The 17,819-nt window shown below is 41.3% G+C and overlaps 1 protein-coding gene across 1 annotated transcript; it reads left to right on the top strand.

The window, feature by feature from the left end:
• Positions 1-2,006: 2,006 nt before the first annotated feature.
• Positions 2,007-14,457, top strand: LOC108925003 (extracellular matrix protein FRAS1-like). Its single transcript, XM_029253077.1, has 8 exons — positions 2,007-2,111; positions 2,634-2,717; positions 6,629-6,730; positions 6,962-7,150; positions 9,454-9,543; positions 11,355-11,493; positions 13,022-13,123; positions 14,102-14,457. Exons 1-8 carry the CDS (start codon positions 2,007-2,009, stop codon positions 14,455-14,457), a joined length of 1,167 nt encoding a protein of 388 aa, XP_029108910.1.
• The last annotated feature ends 3,362 nt before the right edge of the window (positions 14,458-17,819 follow it).

Raw genomic sequence — 17,819 nt, 5'->3', positions numbered from 1 at the left:
AATCTGTTTAATTTTAAACTAAAACACAAATGCATATGTAGAAAAATTTTTACACACACACACACTTTCCGAACCACTTGTCCCATACGGGGTCACGGGGAACCAGAGCCTACCTGGCAACACAGGGCGTAAGGCCGGAGGGGGAGGGGACACACCCAGGACGGGACGCCAGTCCATAGCAAGGCACCCCAAGCAGGGCTCAAACCCCAGACCCACTGGAGAGCAGGATCCAGTCCAACCCATTGCGCCACTGCGCCACCACGCCCCCTAGAAAAAATTTTAGTTAATTTTATGTCTTTTAGATCTACTTTACTAAAAAATTTTATTTTTTTTTTCCTCCACAGGGGCAGCAGTTGAGAATTGCTCCTGGTAAATGCTGTCCAGAATGTGTCCAACTCACTCAAGGCTCTTGTCACTATGAAGGATCCATTTATGAGGTAAAGGCAACAATTGCTCACAAACTACATTGAAGTAAGGTACTGGGCTGACACAGCAGTTCTCCAGTCTCTTGCACTGCTCACCAGAACAAAAAAGGACAAAATGAACTATGATCTGTACCCATTGTCTCAGTAAAATCCACCTTCACCTGCAAGGCTGACCACGTGTTTAGCATACACAACTCATAGATGGATCAAAATAAAAACAATTACTCCTGTATCTAAATTCAGTGATGGTCTTCAACCCTCTACTGAAGTCCAAAAGGCCAAAGGTAAAATTTGGCTAAATGGCTGAACACTGGACAACCTCCTTCCCAGAACCCCCATCCTCTTTTAATTGCTCAGGATCCTTGTAAACAAGGAGGAAGGAATGCTTAGGAACAGGGCTTCAGTCATGGAAATTAAAAGACAAGCAGTCCTGACCCAGACTCTCCCCAATCATTTTTGACAGCCTGGCAGCCAGTGGAATGACTCGGAATGCAACGTCTGCACCTGTTCCCATGGGAATGTGTCCTGTGCACGGCACCTCTGCCCATCTCTCCGGTGTGGCAAGGATGAGAGGCAATTTATTGCACCCAGGGAATGCTGTCCTAGGTGCATTCGTAGAGGAGGTAAGGTGCCGCACCACACCGCACAGAATGATGCTAGCAACAACACAACTGAATATATTATTCAGGGTAAGCCTCGATTATAACGGATAGTGTACAAACGTTACAGTTCTCGGAAATGCACTGTCCATTAGTGATGCTGTATTGAGGGGCAGTGACAAAAATTAGTGGTACTTTAATGATATGGAAACATTCTTTCATTTAAATTGTTATAATAAAGTAACTGTAACAATAACATAGCTTATATATTAGTCTAATTCTCAGTGATGCTAATCTGCATAATAAATTATTATCACAGAGCAGAGGTCATGGATTCAAGATTTTAACAGGAATGCGGGATGTTGAAATCCTGAGTGAAGCTGCTGGACATGATTCATTCAATAAATACGAAAATTTACGCTACATTTTAAACTACTTAAGCTACAGTCTAAATTGTGTGCTGAAGTTTTTACTGTACAACTGGGAACATTTAACATAGATTGAAAAGACAAATGCTACTCAGCTTCTCGACCAGGAAACCAAAGGTTGCCTGTGCAATTGTTAGATCTGGTGTTTTTTTGTGATCTCTTCATGTATCTAGTCTGTATAATGCATGTATTCTGCACGGTGTGGTGTGCAGGAACTTTGATTACCCACCGCTTGTGCTCCACTTTCCTGCATCAGGCGCATCTTGATGTTTCTTTTAAGAGCTGCTAGTGGTGCAGCTGCTTCCTGGCCGTGTCCCCGTTTGGCCTGCAAAGAAGGGCTGGGATTTTTTCAGCACAGCTCTCTCAAAGGGATTCTGGGATAATGGAATAACAACAAAAGGGAGGTCCCTGGCTGACGCCCCGGAGATCGCTCCAATCCCTCACCATTACTTATTCATGATTTCCGATCCTTACGCTCCTCCCCCTGCACATCACGCCTCCCACACACACATTGTTTCCCTGCAGGATCGTGCTTTGTAGGAACTCAGGAGTACATGAATGGCGAGGTGTGGAGACCCACCATCTGCACCAAATGTGCGTGCACCACAGGAGCAGTCCGGTGCTTCACTGTTGAGTGCCAGCCCATCTCCTGCCAGCCGGTCAGTGCTGATTTCTACAGTGTGCCGTTATGAACACTCTATACCGGCCTTCTTACACGCACATTCTAGTCAATGAAAGACCAAGTAAAAAAAAAATCAGAGAGCATTTAAAGGCCTAATGCATTATGCTTGTGGACAATCTATAAGTGATTTTCCAGTGATTTTCATCAGATGTTTTGATGTTTTGCCAGATTGACATCCATCGCTGCAATAGTCTTGACCTTCAGGTCTAGAGAGTTTCAGAACATTCCCACGTGCATTTATTTTATGATAGAGAATAGTAAAAATTCACGTTGACAGGTTTTTTTCATTTTTATTTTTTAAAATTCTACAACAGAGAAATGAAATGCTTTTGTAGTTCTACTGGAATACTTATTTTAAATCCTGGTTTAGCCAAAATGTCTGGACCACAAAATATAACTCTTTCCATGTATTTTACACCAACCATCACGTTGTGCTGAATGTAAGTATTTTTTTTCCTCACCGCTGTTCTATTTTGAAAATTTGTGTTCATCAATGCAGCATAAGAACTTGGAGATCCATCCTGGAGCATGCTGCCCTCTCTGTGTGCCAAGTACCTGTCAAATGGCTGGAAGGGAGTACAAGGTAACCTTGCCTAAAACTTGGATTAGAGAAATACTTTGGTGCTTTGCTCTCCTCAGCAAAGTGTAGCTCTCTCTAAGGAGGTGGCAACGCCTGATGCTTTCAAGGTATTTGGGAAGTAGAGAAAAACACTTGTTACATCCAAAAACTACCGTGGGCTGTCTCACTGCGCTATTTTTTATTGTCAGCAAGCCAAACCCAATGAGCAAAACCGGCTGCTCCTGCAAAAACTAATGGCAGGCACCACAATGGCCTGCTCTGCCCCATAAGGCACCAGAAACTGCTCTGATGGGAGGGGAGGGGGTCTGTGTGAGATGTTAACATAGTGGTCATGGTCCTGGACACATGACCTACCTATACCCTTGAACATGGCTTAATCTTGAACACTTTTATAAATAGATAAAAGTCACAAGTCAAACTACATGCACCAAGCTGCTTTGAACAATATTGTCTGCCAGGCACCTGAACAGTATATGTAAATAAAAAAAAATATGTAAATGAGTGGACCTAATTCACGTTCGCCTGACAATTTTCTCCAAGGCAACTTACAGTTATTTACCCATTTATACAGCTGGGTAATTTTCGCTAGAGCAATTTAGGGTAATAATCTTGCACAATGGTACTAAAAAAAACATGTAGGAAGGTTATAAGGAATCATTTATCCTGAGTTTTATGCATCTACTCGTGGGATGAGCATCGGCGTGTCATGGTTTCCCACACGGAAGAGAGGCGTCGGACCCAATCGCAGTGCTCAGGGTGGTTTATTTAAGGGCAGTTCAATCGCGTGGTCAGAAAACAGGCAAAAGGGTCACCGAGGCTCAAGCGTAGTTACAAGGAGAATCCAAAAGACGAAATCCAAGAAACAAGCTGTGAGTCGGGGAAGCCGGGGAGACAAAGACGAGGAGGCAAACAGACCGGCAAACTGGGAACACAGAGGGGGTCAAAGAAAACAGGTTCTAACGCAATTGTCAGGTAAGGCAACTGTTGCGTCCAGAGCCGCCCTTTATACTCCCATCCCTTGATCAGCCGCAGGTGTCACTTGTTGTGTGGAAGCGGGGGACGTGACACGGTGCATAAAGTGGAATGAAACAAACTAAGTTTACTTAAGAATCGCATGTCTGCAACTATGTCTCATTCTCCTAATGTAATGTACAAATTGTATTTTCTCTGGGGGGTGCAGTGGCGCAGCGGGTTGGCTCGGGTCCTGCTCTCTGGTGTGTCTGGGGTTTGAATCCTGCTTGGGGTGCCTTGCGGCGGACTGGCATCTCGTCCTGGGTGTGTCCCCTCCCCCTCCAGCCCTTTGCCCTGTGTTGTCGGGTTAGGCTCCGGCTCCCCACGACCCTGTATGGGACAAGTGGTTTCAGGTGTGTGTGTGTGTGTGTGTGTGTGTGTGTTTTCTCTGAAATGTACATCGCTTTGAAGAAAAGTGTCTCGTAAATGTAAATGTACTACAGCAAGAGGTGAGATTTACACCTGGGACCTTCAAGTCTAAAGGCAGCAGCTCTGACCACCGTTAAACCTCTGCTACAGGTCTCAGCCTTGACCTTCCTCTCTTTTTATATTGTGATCAGCATTTGGTCCCTTTGAGATTTCATTAGTCATATAAAGGGAGCTCCTTCCTATCACAGGTGAACTCTTTCTTCATAGGTGAATCCGTTAAAACTGTAATTAAAGCAAGATGAGCGATTAGTATTCTAATGCACAGTGCTGCCAGTTGAAACACAGACTTGTTTAGTTTCTTATAAAAGTGGTTACAGAACAGATTTCACCTGCTGCTACATGATAACGTCCTCTAGCAATATGCAAATAATTGTCAGATAGACTTTGGAATCATCTTTCTTTCCACAACACAGCTGTTGTAGTCATCTAACTGAGAGGCAGCCCTGGTTCTCACTGGCGGGAAGGTACGTTGCTTTTAGTTCAGGTTGATTAGGCTGATTTGTTGACTTGCTACTCTATTTCCAATTAATTCAGATTGAGGGATAAGTGTGTCCTAAAGTAAACGTGTTTCTTATTTTAAAACATTTTGCTGCTTAAATTATTATTATCTTCAAATTAAGATTACTAAATGAATTGGTGATACAGCAAGTAGCATTTTACATCTTACAGATCCTGGATGGAGTGAAATGGCATGGGTTTGATCCCTGCTCAGTCTGGGTGGAGTTTGCATGTTCTCCCTGTGTCTACATGGGTTTGCTCTGGTTTCCTCCCACAGTCCAAAGACATGCTGTTCAGGTTCCCCCATAGTGTGTGAGGGACAGAGAGAGTGTGTTTCACAGGTGAATTGATGAGTGACCCATTGTAAGTAGTGTATCTAGCAGTGTAAGTCACCTTGGTGAATAAGGTGTGGGTTGATACCACATAGTATTCATTGGAAGTCACTTTGGAGAAAAGTGTCTGCTAAATGAATACTGTAGATATAGATGCAATATCACTTATGATCAGTTTATTTCTATATTGCACCCTAGCATCCAAAAAGGTTGCTACACAAAAGCTTAACATATTTAATGTAAGGTCAAGTGCAATACAATTTATTTACAACTGGCAATTGTAAAAAGTAACAAAGGAATACACAATTAATTAACAATATACAATTAAATGCAACTGTGGGAAAATGGCAAGAAGACAGCAGATGTTATGAAAGTTTGATAGACATACTGTCCAGGTGTTCGCTGAGATTGGAATTTAGATTGCAAACCTCGACTGGTGGTGAAACGTTTGCAATCTAAATGCCAAGTTCGGTGAACACCTGGACATCAGGATCGACAGCCTGAGCTATGAATACCATCAATCTTCTCTACCATTTCGAAATCTACTGTTGTCATGTCCACGCCCACAACACACGTGACAACACCTGACTCTGCTCTAGCTCCTGGGTATGCTTACCCTATAAAGACCCTCTTCAGCTCCCGTACTGTTGCAGAATCTCGTTTGGGACAACCGCCCTTCCTTGCGTTACTTCGCACACACACTTGCTCTATTCTCTGTTCACGATCTCCGGTTTTTTGACTCCTTGCTTCGTTTTCTGACCACGCCCATGGATCCTCATTCCTGTCCTGTTCGCCGATCGACCGACCCTTCGCCTGTCCCTGGTTTTGAGAACTTGCCTCTTCCCTCAACTTCAGACAAACACTTGGGTTCAGCTGTCCCGGTTCCCTGTGTTCCGCGTGACAGCTGTATATGAAACTTGTATTCTGTCCTGTTTTAATTTCACAAATAAAAGTGATATGTTTTACATTCAGCTAATGCTTTTCCCCAGAGTGACTTGCAGTGTTAAGCTATTTACAATGATTTAACTGCTAATACAGCAGGATCATTTTTACTGGAATGATGTAACATAGGCACTTTGATCAAGGTTACTAAAGTTATAGGTGGGGATTTGAACCTGCAACCTTCAGGGAACAAATCTAACCACTATGCTACTTGCCAATGCTGAAATTAAAGGCTTAAAAACTCATGAGGGGTCTAGAATCAAAGGCTGATTTTTAGTCTTGGCCCTCTGTTGGGGAATGAGCACCTTCCCTCCCTCAGAACTGCAGAATTTCTCCCAGGATTTGTGAAGGCTCTTGAAAGCCAACTGTTGATAACCCCTTATTCCTAGCTGTATGTTTCTTTGGAGAAAAACAGCTGCCAGATGCATAAATGTAAATATTAGAATTCAGTTTAACAACATGAACTGACTATTGCTGTGTATTCAATCGAAATTATAATCAGGGGAGAAATAATTAAGACCTCAACTGGAACAAACACCATTCATATCCTGTAGTGTAGACATGGGAAAAAGTTATTATCTTCCCACTTCTGTAATATATTTGTCATCTGTATGGTGCTTTGGAAGTAACAGAAAAGCCATGCCCCTCTCCATAGAGATGTTTACCTATTCTCACTGATGTCCCCATCGTTGTGCCCTATAGCATGGAGAACAGTGGCAGGGGAACGACAACATCACCTGCATGTGTGATAAAGGTCAAGTGATCTGTCAGACATGGATCAGCCTCCCTAGCGCTGACAGTAAGGTGGGTGATGACTAGTTAGTCCACCAGTTCTTACAGGATTGATAAAGCAGATTTTCACCCAAAGTAGGCTGTGTTTTACTGTACATATTTATTGTACATGTTTGGAATCCAGGAAGGGCTTTGTGTCTCCTACCATTGCACAAAGATTCTAGATATTCAACTGTAATATAACCACAGTTACACTACTATTTCAGGTTTATACAGTTGTGTGCCCTGTGTTTCTCCTTCCAGAACCAGACCGTGGACAGGCATGTGGGCCAGGGTTTGCAAAATACTTCCTCCAAAGTGCCATGCATCCAGGGCTCAGTGATGCGTTACCATGGCGAGGTGTGGAACAGCAATGGTTGCCAATTCTGCACCTGTATGGTTGGGCGAGTGCTGTGCCAGGAGGCCAAGAGAGTCAATCTGGAGTGCCCACAGGTAGGCTGGCTCTGGATGGGGGCCTGAATTGGCTGCCTCCTCTTGATTGCAAGGGAGCACATGCATATAATGATTAGAATGCCAAAATATTTTACTAAAGAACACACTGAATAACCTAGACCATGCTCTTCCTTTCACGGGATGCACTTGTCTTTACTTCAGTTGTTGAAGGTGGGAATAGACAGTCTGTAAAGGTCAATTGTTCAGTCAAATCAGGCTGCCAAGTCTCCTGCTCACTGCAACCTACAAACGGTCAGGGGAGATATAAGCTGCATGAATACTGTCTAGAAACACACCTCTTCCGATTGCTGGCTGCCAGTAGGCACATATGTGCCGCTCTTCCTACAGCCCTAATTCCTCTTAAACAGTGCCAGGCAACCTGTAGTGTGCAAGCATAATCACTACTGAGCACATTAGAAAAACAAATTGTGCCTATTGAGAGCTCCAAGAAAGCAGTGGAGACTGTGATGACTATTACAGTAATTTGATTTAGAATAGTTTCCTTCTGTATGTATTTTAACAAGAGGTATTCTTGATGTTAAGGCATTTTTAAAAAAAATTTGTTGAAGTTCAGGCTGTATGGTGTTTGTAAAAGGATTTAAACCTATAAAATACACTTATTGTGTTATTTGTAAGGGGGTGCAGTGGCACAGTGGGTTGGACCACAGTCCTGCTCTTCGGTGGGTCTGGGGTTCAAGTCCCGCTTGGGGTGCCTTGTGACGGACTGGCGTCCCGTCCTGGGTGTGTCCCCTCCCCCTCCAGCCTTGCGCCCTGAGTTGCTGGGTTAGGCTCCGGTTCCCCGTGACCCCGTATGGGACAAGCGGTTCTGAAAATGTGTGTGTGTGTGTGTGTGTGTGTGTGTGTGTGTGTGTTATTTGTACTCAGTTCGTTCTTAAAAACAGCACATGTTGCAGAAATATGGATAACAGGTGAAGTTATTTTTTTTATTTAAATGGAAAGAATTCTTATCATAAAGCCAGTCAAAGATCAGCGAAAAATCCCCCACCCAGATCCATACATTGTGTGCACTGTAGATTTTGAACTCAACTGAAGCAAGAGATATGTCTTTGTATTTTTCATTCAATCTGCTTTAGCACCTTAAGCAGTAGTTTCAAGCAGTTCTCTTAGGTTGCCAGCTTTTTGCTTTCTCCAAGTTTTTTTGTACATAAGCTTAAGCACAAAAAACTGTAGTACATATGAGAGCACACAAAAAATTTCCACAGTGAACATGCTTTGAAAGCCAGTATGAAACTAAGCACACCTATGCATGACCCATCAAGTTCTGAATCTATTACAGCAGCCTGGTGCAACTTTTTTCTGTCACGTCTCACACAACCCTAACCATAACCCTAAGGTCAGATGCCTCTTCCTGGATTGCATAACAAAAACTGTTGCTATGAATAAAAAAAAACATCTCATTAATATTTGATGAATGGATAAGGGAAATGTGGATAACAAACATATGCATAATAGGGAATAAATCTACAGTATTAAGGGATTTTTAAAAGCAGTCCAGGAAATGCATGTATTTTAAAATGGTTACTCTCAGGATAAATATCAAAATCTGATCTGTGTTTTTGTTTGCCCCTAAATTTGAGTAAGCTCAACGTGTTCTTTCCTCAAATTAATATTGGCGTTTTCTTATTGATAGTGTCATTATGACCTCATTTGCATTGATCACAGTGTAATTGTAACTCTTCAGTCACATCAGATTATCTAAAGGGTCTCCAGTTATGTGGGTGTTCCTTAACGCTGTGTTGAATTCTTAGGTGTTTTCCAGTTCAACCTTTACAGCTTGATATCAAAGTTAAAACAGCAGGTAACAGATAATAATACATTATACAGGCCAATCAGATAAAATACAGGTCATATAGATAATACTGCATAATGGCAGAGCAAGTACTTCTGTTGTCACATGGTACCTGAATGGTGTGAAAGGATGTGGGTTCAGTCCCTATTCAATCTGTGTGGAGTTTGCATGGATTTCCTTCTATAGTTTAAAGATATATATTTCAAACAGATGAATGGGTGACTCTGAATTACCCATAATGTATGTATGTCTAGCACTGTAAGTCACCTTGAAAGAAAGACATGTGAGCTAAATGCTGCATAGTATTCATTGTAACTTTCTCTTGGAAAAGTGACTGCTAAATTAATAAATGTTCAAAAAAAAAAAATCATTGTGTACATTGCCTTTAGCTATTTCAATAGAATTTAGATCTGCCGTGAATGTTTTTCGTTACTTTCTGCTGAATCATTTAAGCCGTCTTTGAAAGTAACACAGCAAATTCAACCTTCACCAGGGAGAAGAAACTGTTCACCTGCCAAGGAAGTGCTATCCGGAATGCCGGTCCACACACACTGCGTGTGTGCACAGACAACAAGTCAGAAAGGTAGGAAGTAAACAAAACATTATCATGCATTGATTTTTTGTTTTCAGAACTGGGGCACCAGGCCTTTTGGCTGTTTTAATAGACCAATGTATACACATTGTACTAGTTAAAAGTAGGAGGGTGTGTGGGCTACCTGGGAATAGATACATGGGACGAATTAGGCCAGAGAGTGAATGCATCTCAGAAGTGTCATAGATCTCCAGCAAAGAGATGGGAGGGCATGTTGGCTAATTTCCTGCTATAACTTAACCACATATCTTAAAATTGCAGCTTTACAGCACTTCTGTTCTTTGATGAAAGCAAGAACTACAGTTCTCATTTGTATTAATACATTTTTATTGTCACACAAACATAACTGAAACCCCTTTGCTCACAGCTGGAGGTGGAGGGAAACACAAGGTGTAGGACATTTTAGAAGCCCCCCCATGTTGATGGTGTTGGTTGTTTTCACCTTCTTCTCTGCACAGAGAGGACAAACAAGCTTTTACCATTCCCCTCTTCTCTTTTCTGCAGTCTATTGTCCAATCATTACGTAAAGGAAGGGAATGTCTGCTTAGTATGAATTTTTCTTGTTGCCATGGATTTTTTCCCTGCTCATTCTTAATTTATTCTATGATGATATGATTAATGAATTTTGTTTCAACAGCCAGCTTTAACCGCTGATGAGACGCTTTTTTTTCCAGTCCTTTGAAAAGGGAGAAACCACGTTTGCATCTTTCCCCCTGGTGGAACCCTCAGCAGGTTGCCCTTGTTCATGTCTATTAAAGCAGAGGACAGCAGCTGACTCCTGATTCAGGGCTGCTCATGAAGTGCTAACACCTCACTGCCTCCTGCTGTTACCTCCAGCTTTGACGAATCTCATCAGCTCCTTCTCAAGCGTTCATTGCCTTTAATCCCATCTGACGGCTGTCGAGCTCGGTACTGGAACAATCTGGGAATACATATGTGTGAAGAGAGATTTAACATGCAGGGCCAACCCACAGAGGAACATAGCCAAGTGTTTTTTCCCACACCTACTGCCTGTGTCAGCTGAGATTTCTCTATTCATTTGCCTTCAAACCTTTCGTTAATCTTATGCTGTAAGTGAAAGGACAACACAGATGTAATAAGCCTGACAGGAAATTACCCGATAGCATTTTCAGTGCACGGTAAGGAGCAATTCTGTTTTATTAGTTTATGTTTTGTTCACACAATCTGCACTGGTTATGGGTCCTACAGAAACACTTAGATGGCGCACCTCGGTTCTCAAGACAACTACTGAATTTATGAAAAGCCAGGGTTTTTAAATACAGAGTTTTGATTATGTTCCTATCCTGGTAGGGTAGATGCCTGGAAATCAAGGATTTTCTCCAACATATCAGTGTTGGCCACTTGTAAGGGTTATTTTGCTAAGTCAGTAATTTAATCCCAAGTGCTGTACAGGTACAATTTCCTCGAAGTGGCTATTTTCACTAGAGTTGTTCAGGTTAAGTATCTTGTTAATGATAACAGCCGTAAGGACCTTCTTAGGACTTCCTCTGGAAGTCGTCAGAGTAATCGTTTGCAGAAATTGCCTACTTCCCCATTATTGACTAGGTATTTCCTATGAATGGGGGGAATAGTGGTGCAGTGGCACAGTGGGTTTGGCCAGGGCCTGCTCTGTGGTGGATCTGGGGTTTGAGTCCCACTTAGGGTGCCTGTTGATGGACTGGTGTCCCCTCCCCATCAAGCCTTGTGCCCTGTGCTGCCGGGTTGGGCTCTGGCTTACTGCGACCCTGCTTGGGCCCAGTGGTTTAAGACAGTGTGTGTGTGTATTTCCTCTGAATGTTTAGAACATGGAGGAGTGGTGGGAGGGCCCCTGCCACCAATGTGAGTGTCTGGATTCCAGGGTGACTTGCTACCACCTTTCCTTTCCCACCTGCCCTTTGGCCTCATCTGTGGAGGGGAAGTGTTGCCCTGCGCGCCACAAGGGTAAGCCAATTTATACAGAACTACAGAGTAATATAGGAATCAGCACAGCGGAATAGACACACTGCTCCATTTCACTAATGACCAGGATAGTTTGGTGTAAATCACAGTTATGTTAGTCTTCATTTTACAGGTCTTTCTTTAGTGTTTCTTCACACTGACTGCAGAGAGTCATAGCGCTTCTATTGAAAGTTGAGATTTAAAATGATTTTACTCTTCATCTGTTTAGACAAAGCAATTAATCGGCTTTTTGTTGAGCAATATGACATAAATGTTACTTTTGAGTACAGAGGGTATGTTATGTCATATATGCATTAGCTAGTTAAAGCCTTGTTTTCAAATTCCATTTTTTTTCTTTCACGGCGCTTCATTTTGCATGATTCTGCTATTAGTCATGTCTCTATTCTCTCTAATTTGTTTCCCTGAAAGGTGATTCCATGAGTTGTACAAGATGCTTTATATATTTAGTCCTTGTCCATAATGCAGAACTGCAGACTGCATTATTACCATTTTTTTATGTGATAGCAGAACTCCTTAATTTGTCATAGGCCATAGTCTGAAGTGGCTCTGTGTCTCAATTTAATCCCTCAACCTTGCCTGAGGTTACCCTGGGGTGAACAATGACAGTGCACTGCTTTTATTTTCTCTTTCAAATACAGTAGCTAAAAGAATGCCAAGACAGTTCTCAGTAGAAAACAAAAAAAAAAAAAAAACTCAGGCCACTGTGAATGGGTTTTAACGTACGAATCACCAACAGGGATGACAGCATGACGTTGGGTCTCTGCACATCAGAGGAATAATCGAACGAAGGCACCTATGCCGCTCTTGGCCCTAGGCGCCGCTGAACTCACTCAGCTCTGTCATGTTGTGTTACTGCCGCAATTACCGCCCGTAATTGCCGTCCGATGTCCAGGGCACTTTGGCCCTTCATAGTCTGATAGCTCCAGTAATGGGGGTCAGTGAATACCTGGGAGGCCATTGATTGGATGGCACTGGTCAGGGAACTTTCTCCCATCTTGTCCTACACACTTACATACAGCATGTACTACGGAATATGTGAGGAGGCAGAAAAGTATTTGTAGTGCAAGCAAAATATTGTTTCTTGATACTGTTGTAACCGAAAAGAGCTATTCTGAAGATTTGCTAATCCTTGTAGGTTTTGCAGTTATTCTGGCTGGGATACTCTGATTTGTATTTACTACCCGCAAACTGCCAGCTTTCTAAATGCTTTTATACTTTCTTTTGCTAAGATGATTAATCAGCTTGACACACTGAAGCATCTGCTTTTAGTAATTTATTTCAGGCAAAATAATATTCTCAGCTGCAATGGTTGTATCAGAAGTACCAACACTGCAGGTATTTTTTTCTTACTTGTGTTTCTAATTTCTGTTATTATTATCTTTAAATCTGTTTCTTGCATGATGTTTCTATGAAACCTCCGTTTTCGTTATGTGTCCTGAGTGTGTATTTCATGTCACCTGGGTTGTAGTTCGCTGTCATCCTAACTGTTTGACCTGTTCCTGGACCACAGGCCACTGTGACCACTGTGCGGACCCCCACGCCATGCTGCACTATCGACGCTGCCAACGGATCTGCCCCCCAGGCTTCTGCCGAAATGGCAGGGCATGTACAGGTGTGCCTCCGTTTAGTTCGCAGCTAGTGATGGATTACCGGGCCCACATAACGTGGTATTGCTTTCTGATTAATTTCTACTGCATTTCCAACCGTAAGCAAATCTATCACTTTTAGCGCAGACAGTTTGGAGCATAAACCAGCTACGAAATGTAATGTGCCGCAGTGCAAGTATTTAGATGCCGCAAATCTACCTGTTGGAGACATGTAGGTTGGTTTTGGCCCATGGAGGACTGATGAAGAAGTCCATCTATCTAAAAATCACCTGTGTGGTTTTCCATGTATGGGTTGGCTTCCAACAGAGGGAAAGCTTTATAGCCCCCTTTTTCACCCCCTTTTTCACCCCCTTTTTTGCCCCCTTTTTGTAGAGGGTGTCTGCTCTTAAGTCTAAAATCAATAGTGAGTGCTTCTGTGTGGAACACTGTCACTACTAATGATTCACAGCAAGGACTGGGGGCATTTCTTGAATTTCAATGTATAGGACTTGCCATACAGATAACAGAAGGATTAAGTCATCGCTTCAGTCACAATCATATGACCTTTAAGAATGAGTGGAATGCATAATGTAGTTAAAGCACAGCTATAGTATGTTATTGTGCAGGATTTATGCTTCCTTTTCAGAGTTAATGTGGTTTTTTTTGCTGGCAAACTCAGTGAAAAAATAGCACAACACACCTAGACCATGTCCCTAAACGGATAATGACATAGGAGGATTAGGTATGGTTTAAAGTAATTATGAAAAAGCAGAAACATTTGGAACACAAGGGCAGCGGTAGTTAGCTGTTAGTTTATAAGCTTTTAAAAGCTTTAGGCTTATTGAGGGCGCATGCCACTGCTGTTGCTCCACTGTGCATGTGTGTGTGTGTGTGTGTGTGTGTGTGTGTTTTTGTGTGTGTGTGTGTGTGTGTGTGTCTGTGTGTGAATGATGGGTGTTTAGTCATCATGCGTACTGACCTTGCTTTGTGAACCCTTTGAACAGCCTACTGGGACTCATGCGGCACCTGCAACAACAGTTTTGAGTGCACTTCCAACAGACGATCCCGTTTACAGAGAAACAGACGGTGTGTCCAGGCCTGTGGCAGGGGCTTCTACCACGACCGGACTCAATGCGAACGTGAGTATCATGTAAATCGGCCCTGCACTTCCACTGCAGAAAAAGTAGTTGGCAAAATCGATGGTTACTTCAACAATCTGAAATGTAAAAGGGTTGTGGCTGTTGGCTGTATGGGACCCTCCTCCACTCAACTGGCTGCCTTAAAGCACACTCTGAGCCTTTCGCCCGCTTTCTGCGTTCAAGCAGATGTACCTGATGAGGTAAATCACATCAAGGTGTAAGCCATTTAAAAGCCTATCTGAAATGGCTTTTTCAGAGCTGAAGGCAGGATGTTCTTTTTCTTGATGGTCTGCCTTATTAGCTAGAAATCCTGTTAATGTCCTGTGGTAACTATTGCGGTTCATTTTGAAAATACAGTCAGTCCTTTTAATTTCATTCTATGGGCCTATGTTATCCTGTTCTCTGGCACTATAATCCAGTACAAAAACTAGAAATATAATAATTTTAATAATTCAGACATTTGAAACATACCTTAAGACAACTCTAAATATGCATTCCAACTCATACATTAACTTAGAAGTATAAACTGGCCACTGTGAGTAAACTATTAAAGTTTCTGATCTACATACTTATATAATATGTGAAATTCCTTTATATATATTATTTGATATAATGGACAGATCCTAAATAGGTTGGATGGATTGTATTGATTTTTATTAACCGATTCAGTGCTCATTTGCTCCTCTGAGTTTTGTAGTTAAGACCCCTTTTCTGTAGTCTGTAAATAAAGCAAACGTCTCAACACTGTACGCTACCACAGTGTCAATTTTCCTACAGGAATCCATAAAATGCAATGACGGAACTGTACAATTTGGAAGACAAAGCCTTTTAATGTTTCACTTGAGTTTTTTGCTGCTTGAAAAATTAAGATGGAACATTTCTCCAACTTTAACCCTTCCTAAGACTTTGAGGATTCTTTATCACAAATGTGAGGTCTGCTTCGGGTTAGCAAAGCATTTGAGGACATTGACTATTGTTGTACTGCAGTGTGTGTTGTAATGTGACTATTGTTGTAGCACTATTAAGAGTGATACATACCCTGAATCCTGGCAAAAATTCCCACCTGTAAAAACTGTAAGGAACAGAAAGACTTTTTGGATGAAAGCATCAACTATGTAATAAATTAATACTATATAAAGGTAACTTTTCTGAGCAGCTGAAGGCAAACCAGGAATGCTTCCGCTCTTCATTTGTAACACTAAAATGGAAACTTTAGATATAAATTCATTGTCAGTATACACACCGTAGAACTTCAGCTCTTGTTCGTGCTTGTTATCTCAGCAGCTGAAGGCTACTAGCAGCTTTCCTCACCTCATCGTTTGTATTGCAGAAAAGAAACTTCTGGAGATATAATTGCTTTGTCAGTGTACTGACTGTATACTGTAGTACAGCATTTTCTTGTTTGGAATGCTGCACTCAAGTGCCTTAACTACAGCTATATAATTATTTTTATGATGGGTTTATACCATAGAAAATGTTGTTGTTCGAACTCCGTTGTGAAGCTTTTCTTTAAAAGTTGCATTTCCTTTTACTTTTTCCAATTAAAGATGATCGCTGGCAGTATAAAAAAATCCAGCAATGTGACATTTAGGTACCATTCAAGGTATTTACTGAAGAAATATATGTCAAACGAGGTAAAAGTGATATGTGACATAAAAGCTGAAAGCTGTCCCTACCAAAGATGTGTTAGCCTGCTATAGCACAGTCAGGGATTCCATGTATAGTGACACTAAAGCAACAGTTGGCAGCAATATCAAATATTGTGTGATTTAATAAAGTTCATCAGTTTTGTAGAATCTTAATATAATGCAAGCAATGTTGAGTGTCCTCTTATCTTGAAGAACTCAGCAGATAAATTCCACTGTGTTTCCAACATTCAGAGATTGCCAGGAATAAGAACTGCTACATTAAACATAAAGGAAAAGCCAAGTGCTCATGACACCTACTGTATGTACTGGGTTCTGTTGTCTGAGCTACTGAATTACATGAACACATTAGACATGCTTCACATGTAATTAGCCAGAAACCAATCTAAAGCTTACTTTTTATTTTTATTTGAAAGTATAGCTTGAACTGAGGGGTGTGTGGTGGCACAGCAGGTTTGACTGGCTCCTGCTCTCCGGTGGGGCTGGGGTTCAAGTCCTGCCTGGGGTGCCTTGTGATGGACTGGCGTCCTTTCCTGGGTCTGTCCCCTCCCCCTCCAGCCTTATGCCCTGTGTGTTGCCGGGTTAGGAGACAGTGTGTGTGTGTGTGTATAGACTGAATTGGAGTTCCAGGTAAGCTGAGACACTATTTTTCTAGTTTAACAAGCTGCAGAAAAATGTTTTACCATGTTTTCTACCAATCAAGTAGATATCTGTCAGCTATCATTGTCATCTCATTGAGGTAACACATGCCCTGTTACTACTAGCATCTTGCCCTCTTCTTTCCTTGTAATTCTGTACTAACTTTCTGTTCTGGAATGTCACATCTGCACAGCCATTATACTCCAACAGGAGTAAGTACACAGCATCCTCAGCCTTCAAGAACAATTGGGACTAGAAGTATATTTGTAATTCATTATCAGCTCCAGAGTCACTTTTAGCATGAAGTCACAATCAATAGAAATTTAATAATATGATGTCCCATTTACAGTTTGTGCTCTGTAAAAGTCTTTGATATGGCTATAATGTAAAAAATCTATTCTAGCATTTATATTCAATTATCTCTCATTTTCTATTCATTTCTATATTTCATAATAATCTGTTTTTAAAATTAAAACAAATTTAAAATGGCTGAAAAAGCAGGTCTGCAGTATCTCATGTATACATTTGACATATTTTAGACTCTGTAATTAAAATAAACAACATTCACAAACATTTCTTCATTTCTTCTGCATGTTCCTGCTTCCTATTCTTTGTGGTTAAAATAACTAGACTTATGCTTCCATCCCATTTTTTTTCTGTTCCTGTTTTGATAGCCCATGCAGCGTTAGCACGGTGACCTTTCGCTGTCTGATATTCTTTCAGAATGGAAATGTAGAAATCAGTCCAGAATTACAAATGATTTTTTGGTTTGTTGTGCAGCACAATAGGAGGCTGTGTTTCCCATCTTGCATGGCTTTTTCCTGTCAAAGTTTAAAAGAAATGGATATCCCATAGAATATGGTTTTTAGTGGAAAGTAAAAGTATGCCTTGAACTCAATTGTCCTCATTATTATTATGTCATTTAATATTTAATTTGAAACACATTTGCTATGGTGGCCTTGAAATATGAAACCATTTGACTATATCAAATGTAATTTTTTGTCATTGTACTTTTAAATATTTCATTTGATCTTCAAGAAATAGTTTTGTTGAAGCTGACAATTACAGCTTTGCAGAAAATGAATTTTTAATCCATGAGTGATACCAAATATATATAAATGCACACACTATATACTGTGTGGTACCATATTAGCAGGCTTCTCCAAACCTTCACCTTTTTTTCGTGAACAGCACATCTCTACCTGACCAATTACTCCTGAAAATCTTTAAACAATATCCTTTATCCAATTAAAAAAAATTTAAAAAGTAAGAACTTTAACATCTAGGATCCAAAATAA

This window comes from Scleropages formosus, chromosome 6, assembly GCF_900964775.1.
Source record: "Scleropages formosus chromosome 6, fSclFor1.1, whole genome shotgun sequence".
Taxonomy (NCBI): Eukaryota; Metazoa; Chordata; class Actinopteri; order Osteoglossiformes; family Osteoglossidae; genus Scleropages; species Scleropages formosus.
This window is presented reverse-complemented; position numbering and strand designations above follow the sequence as displayed.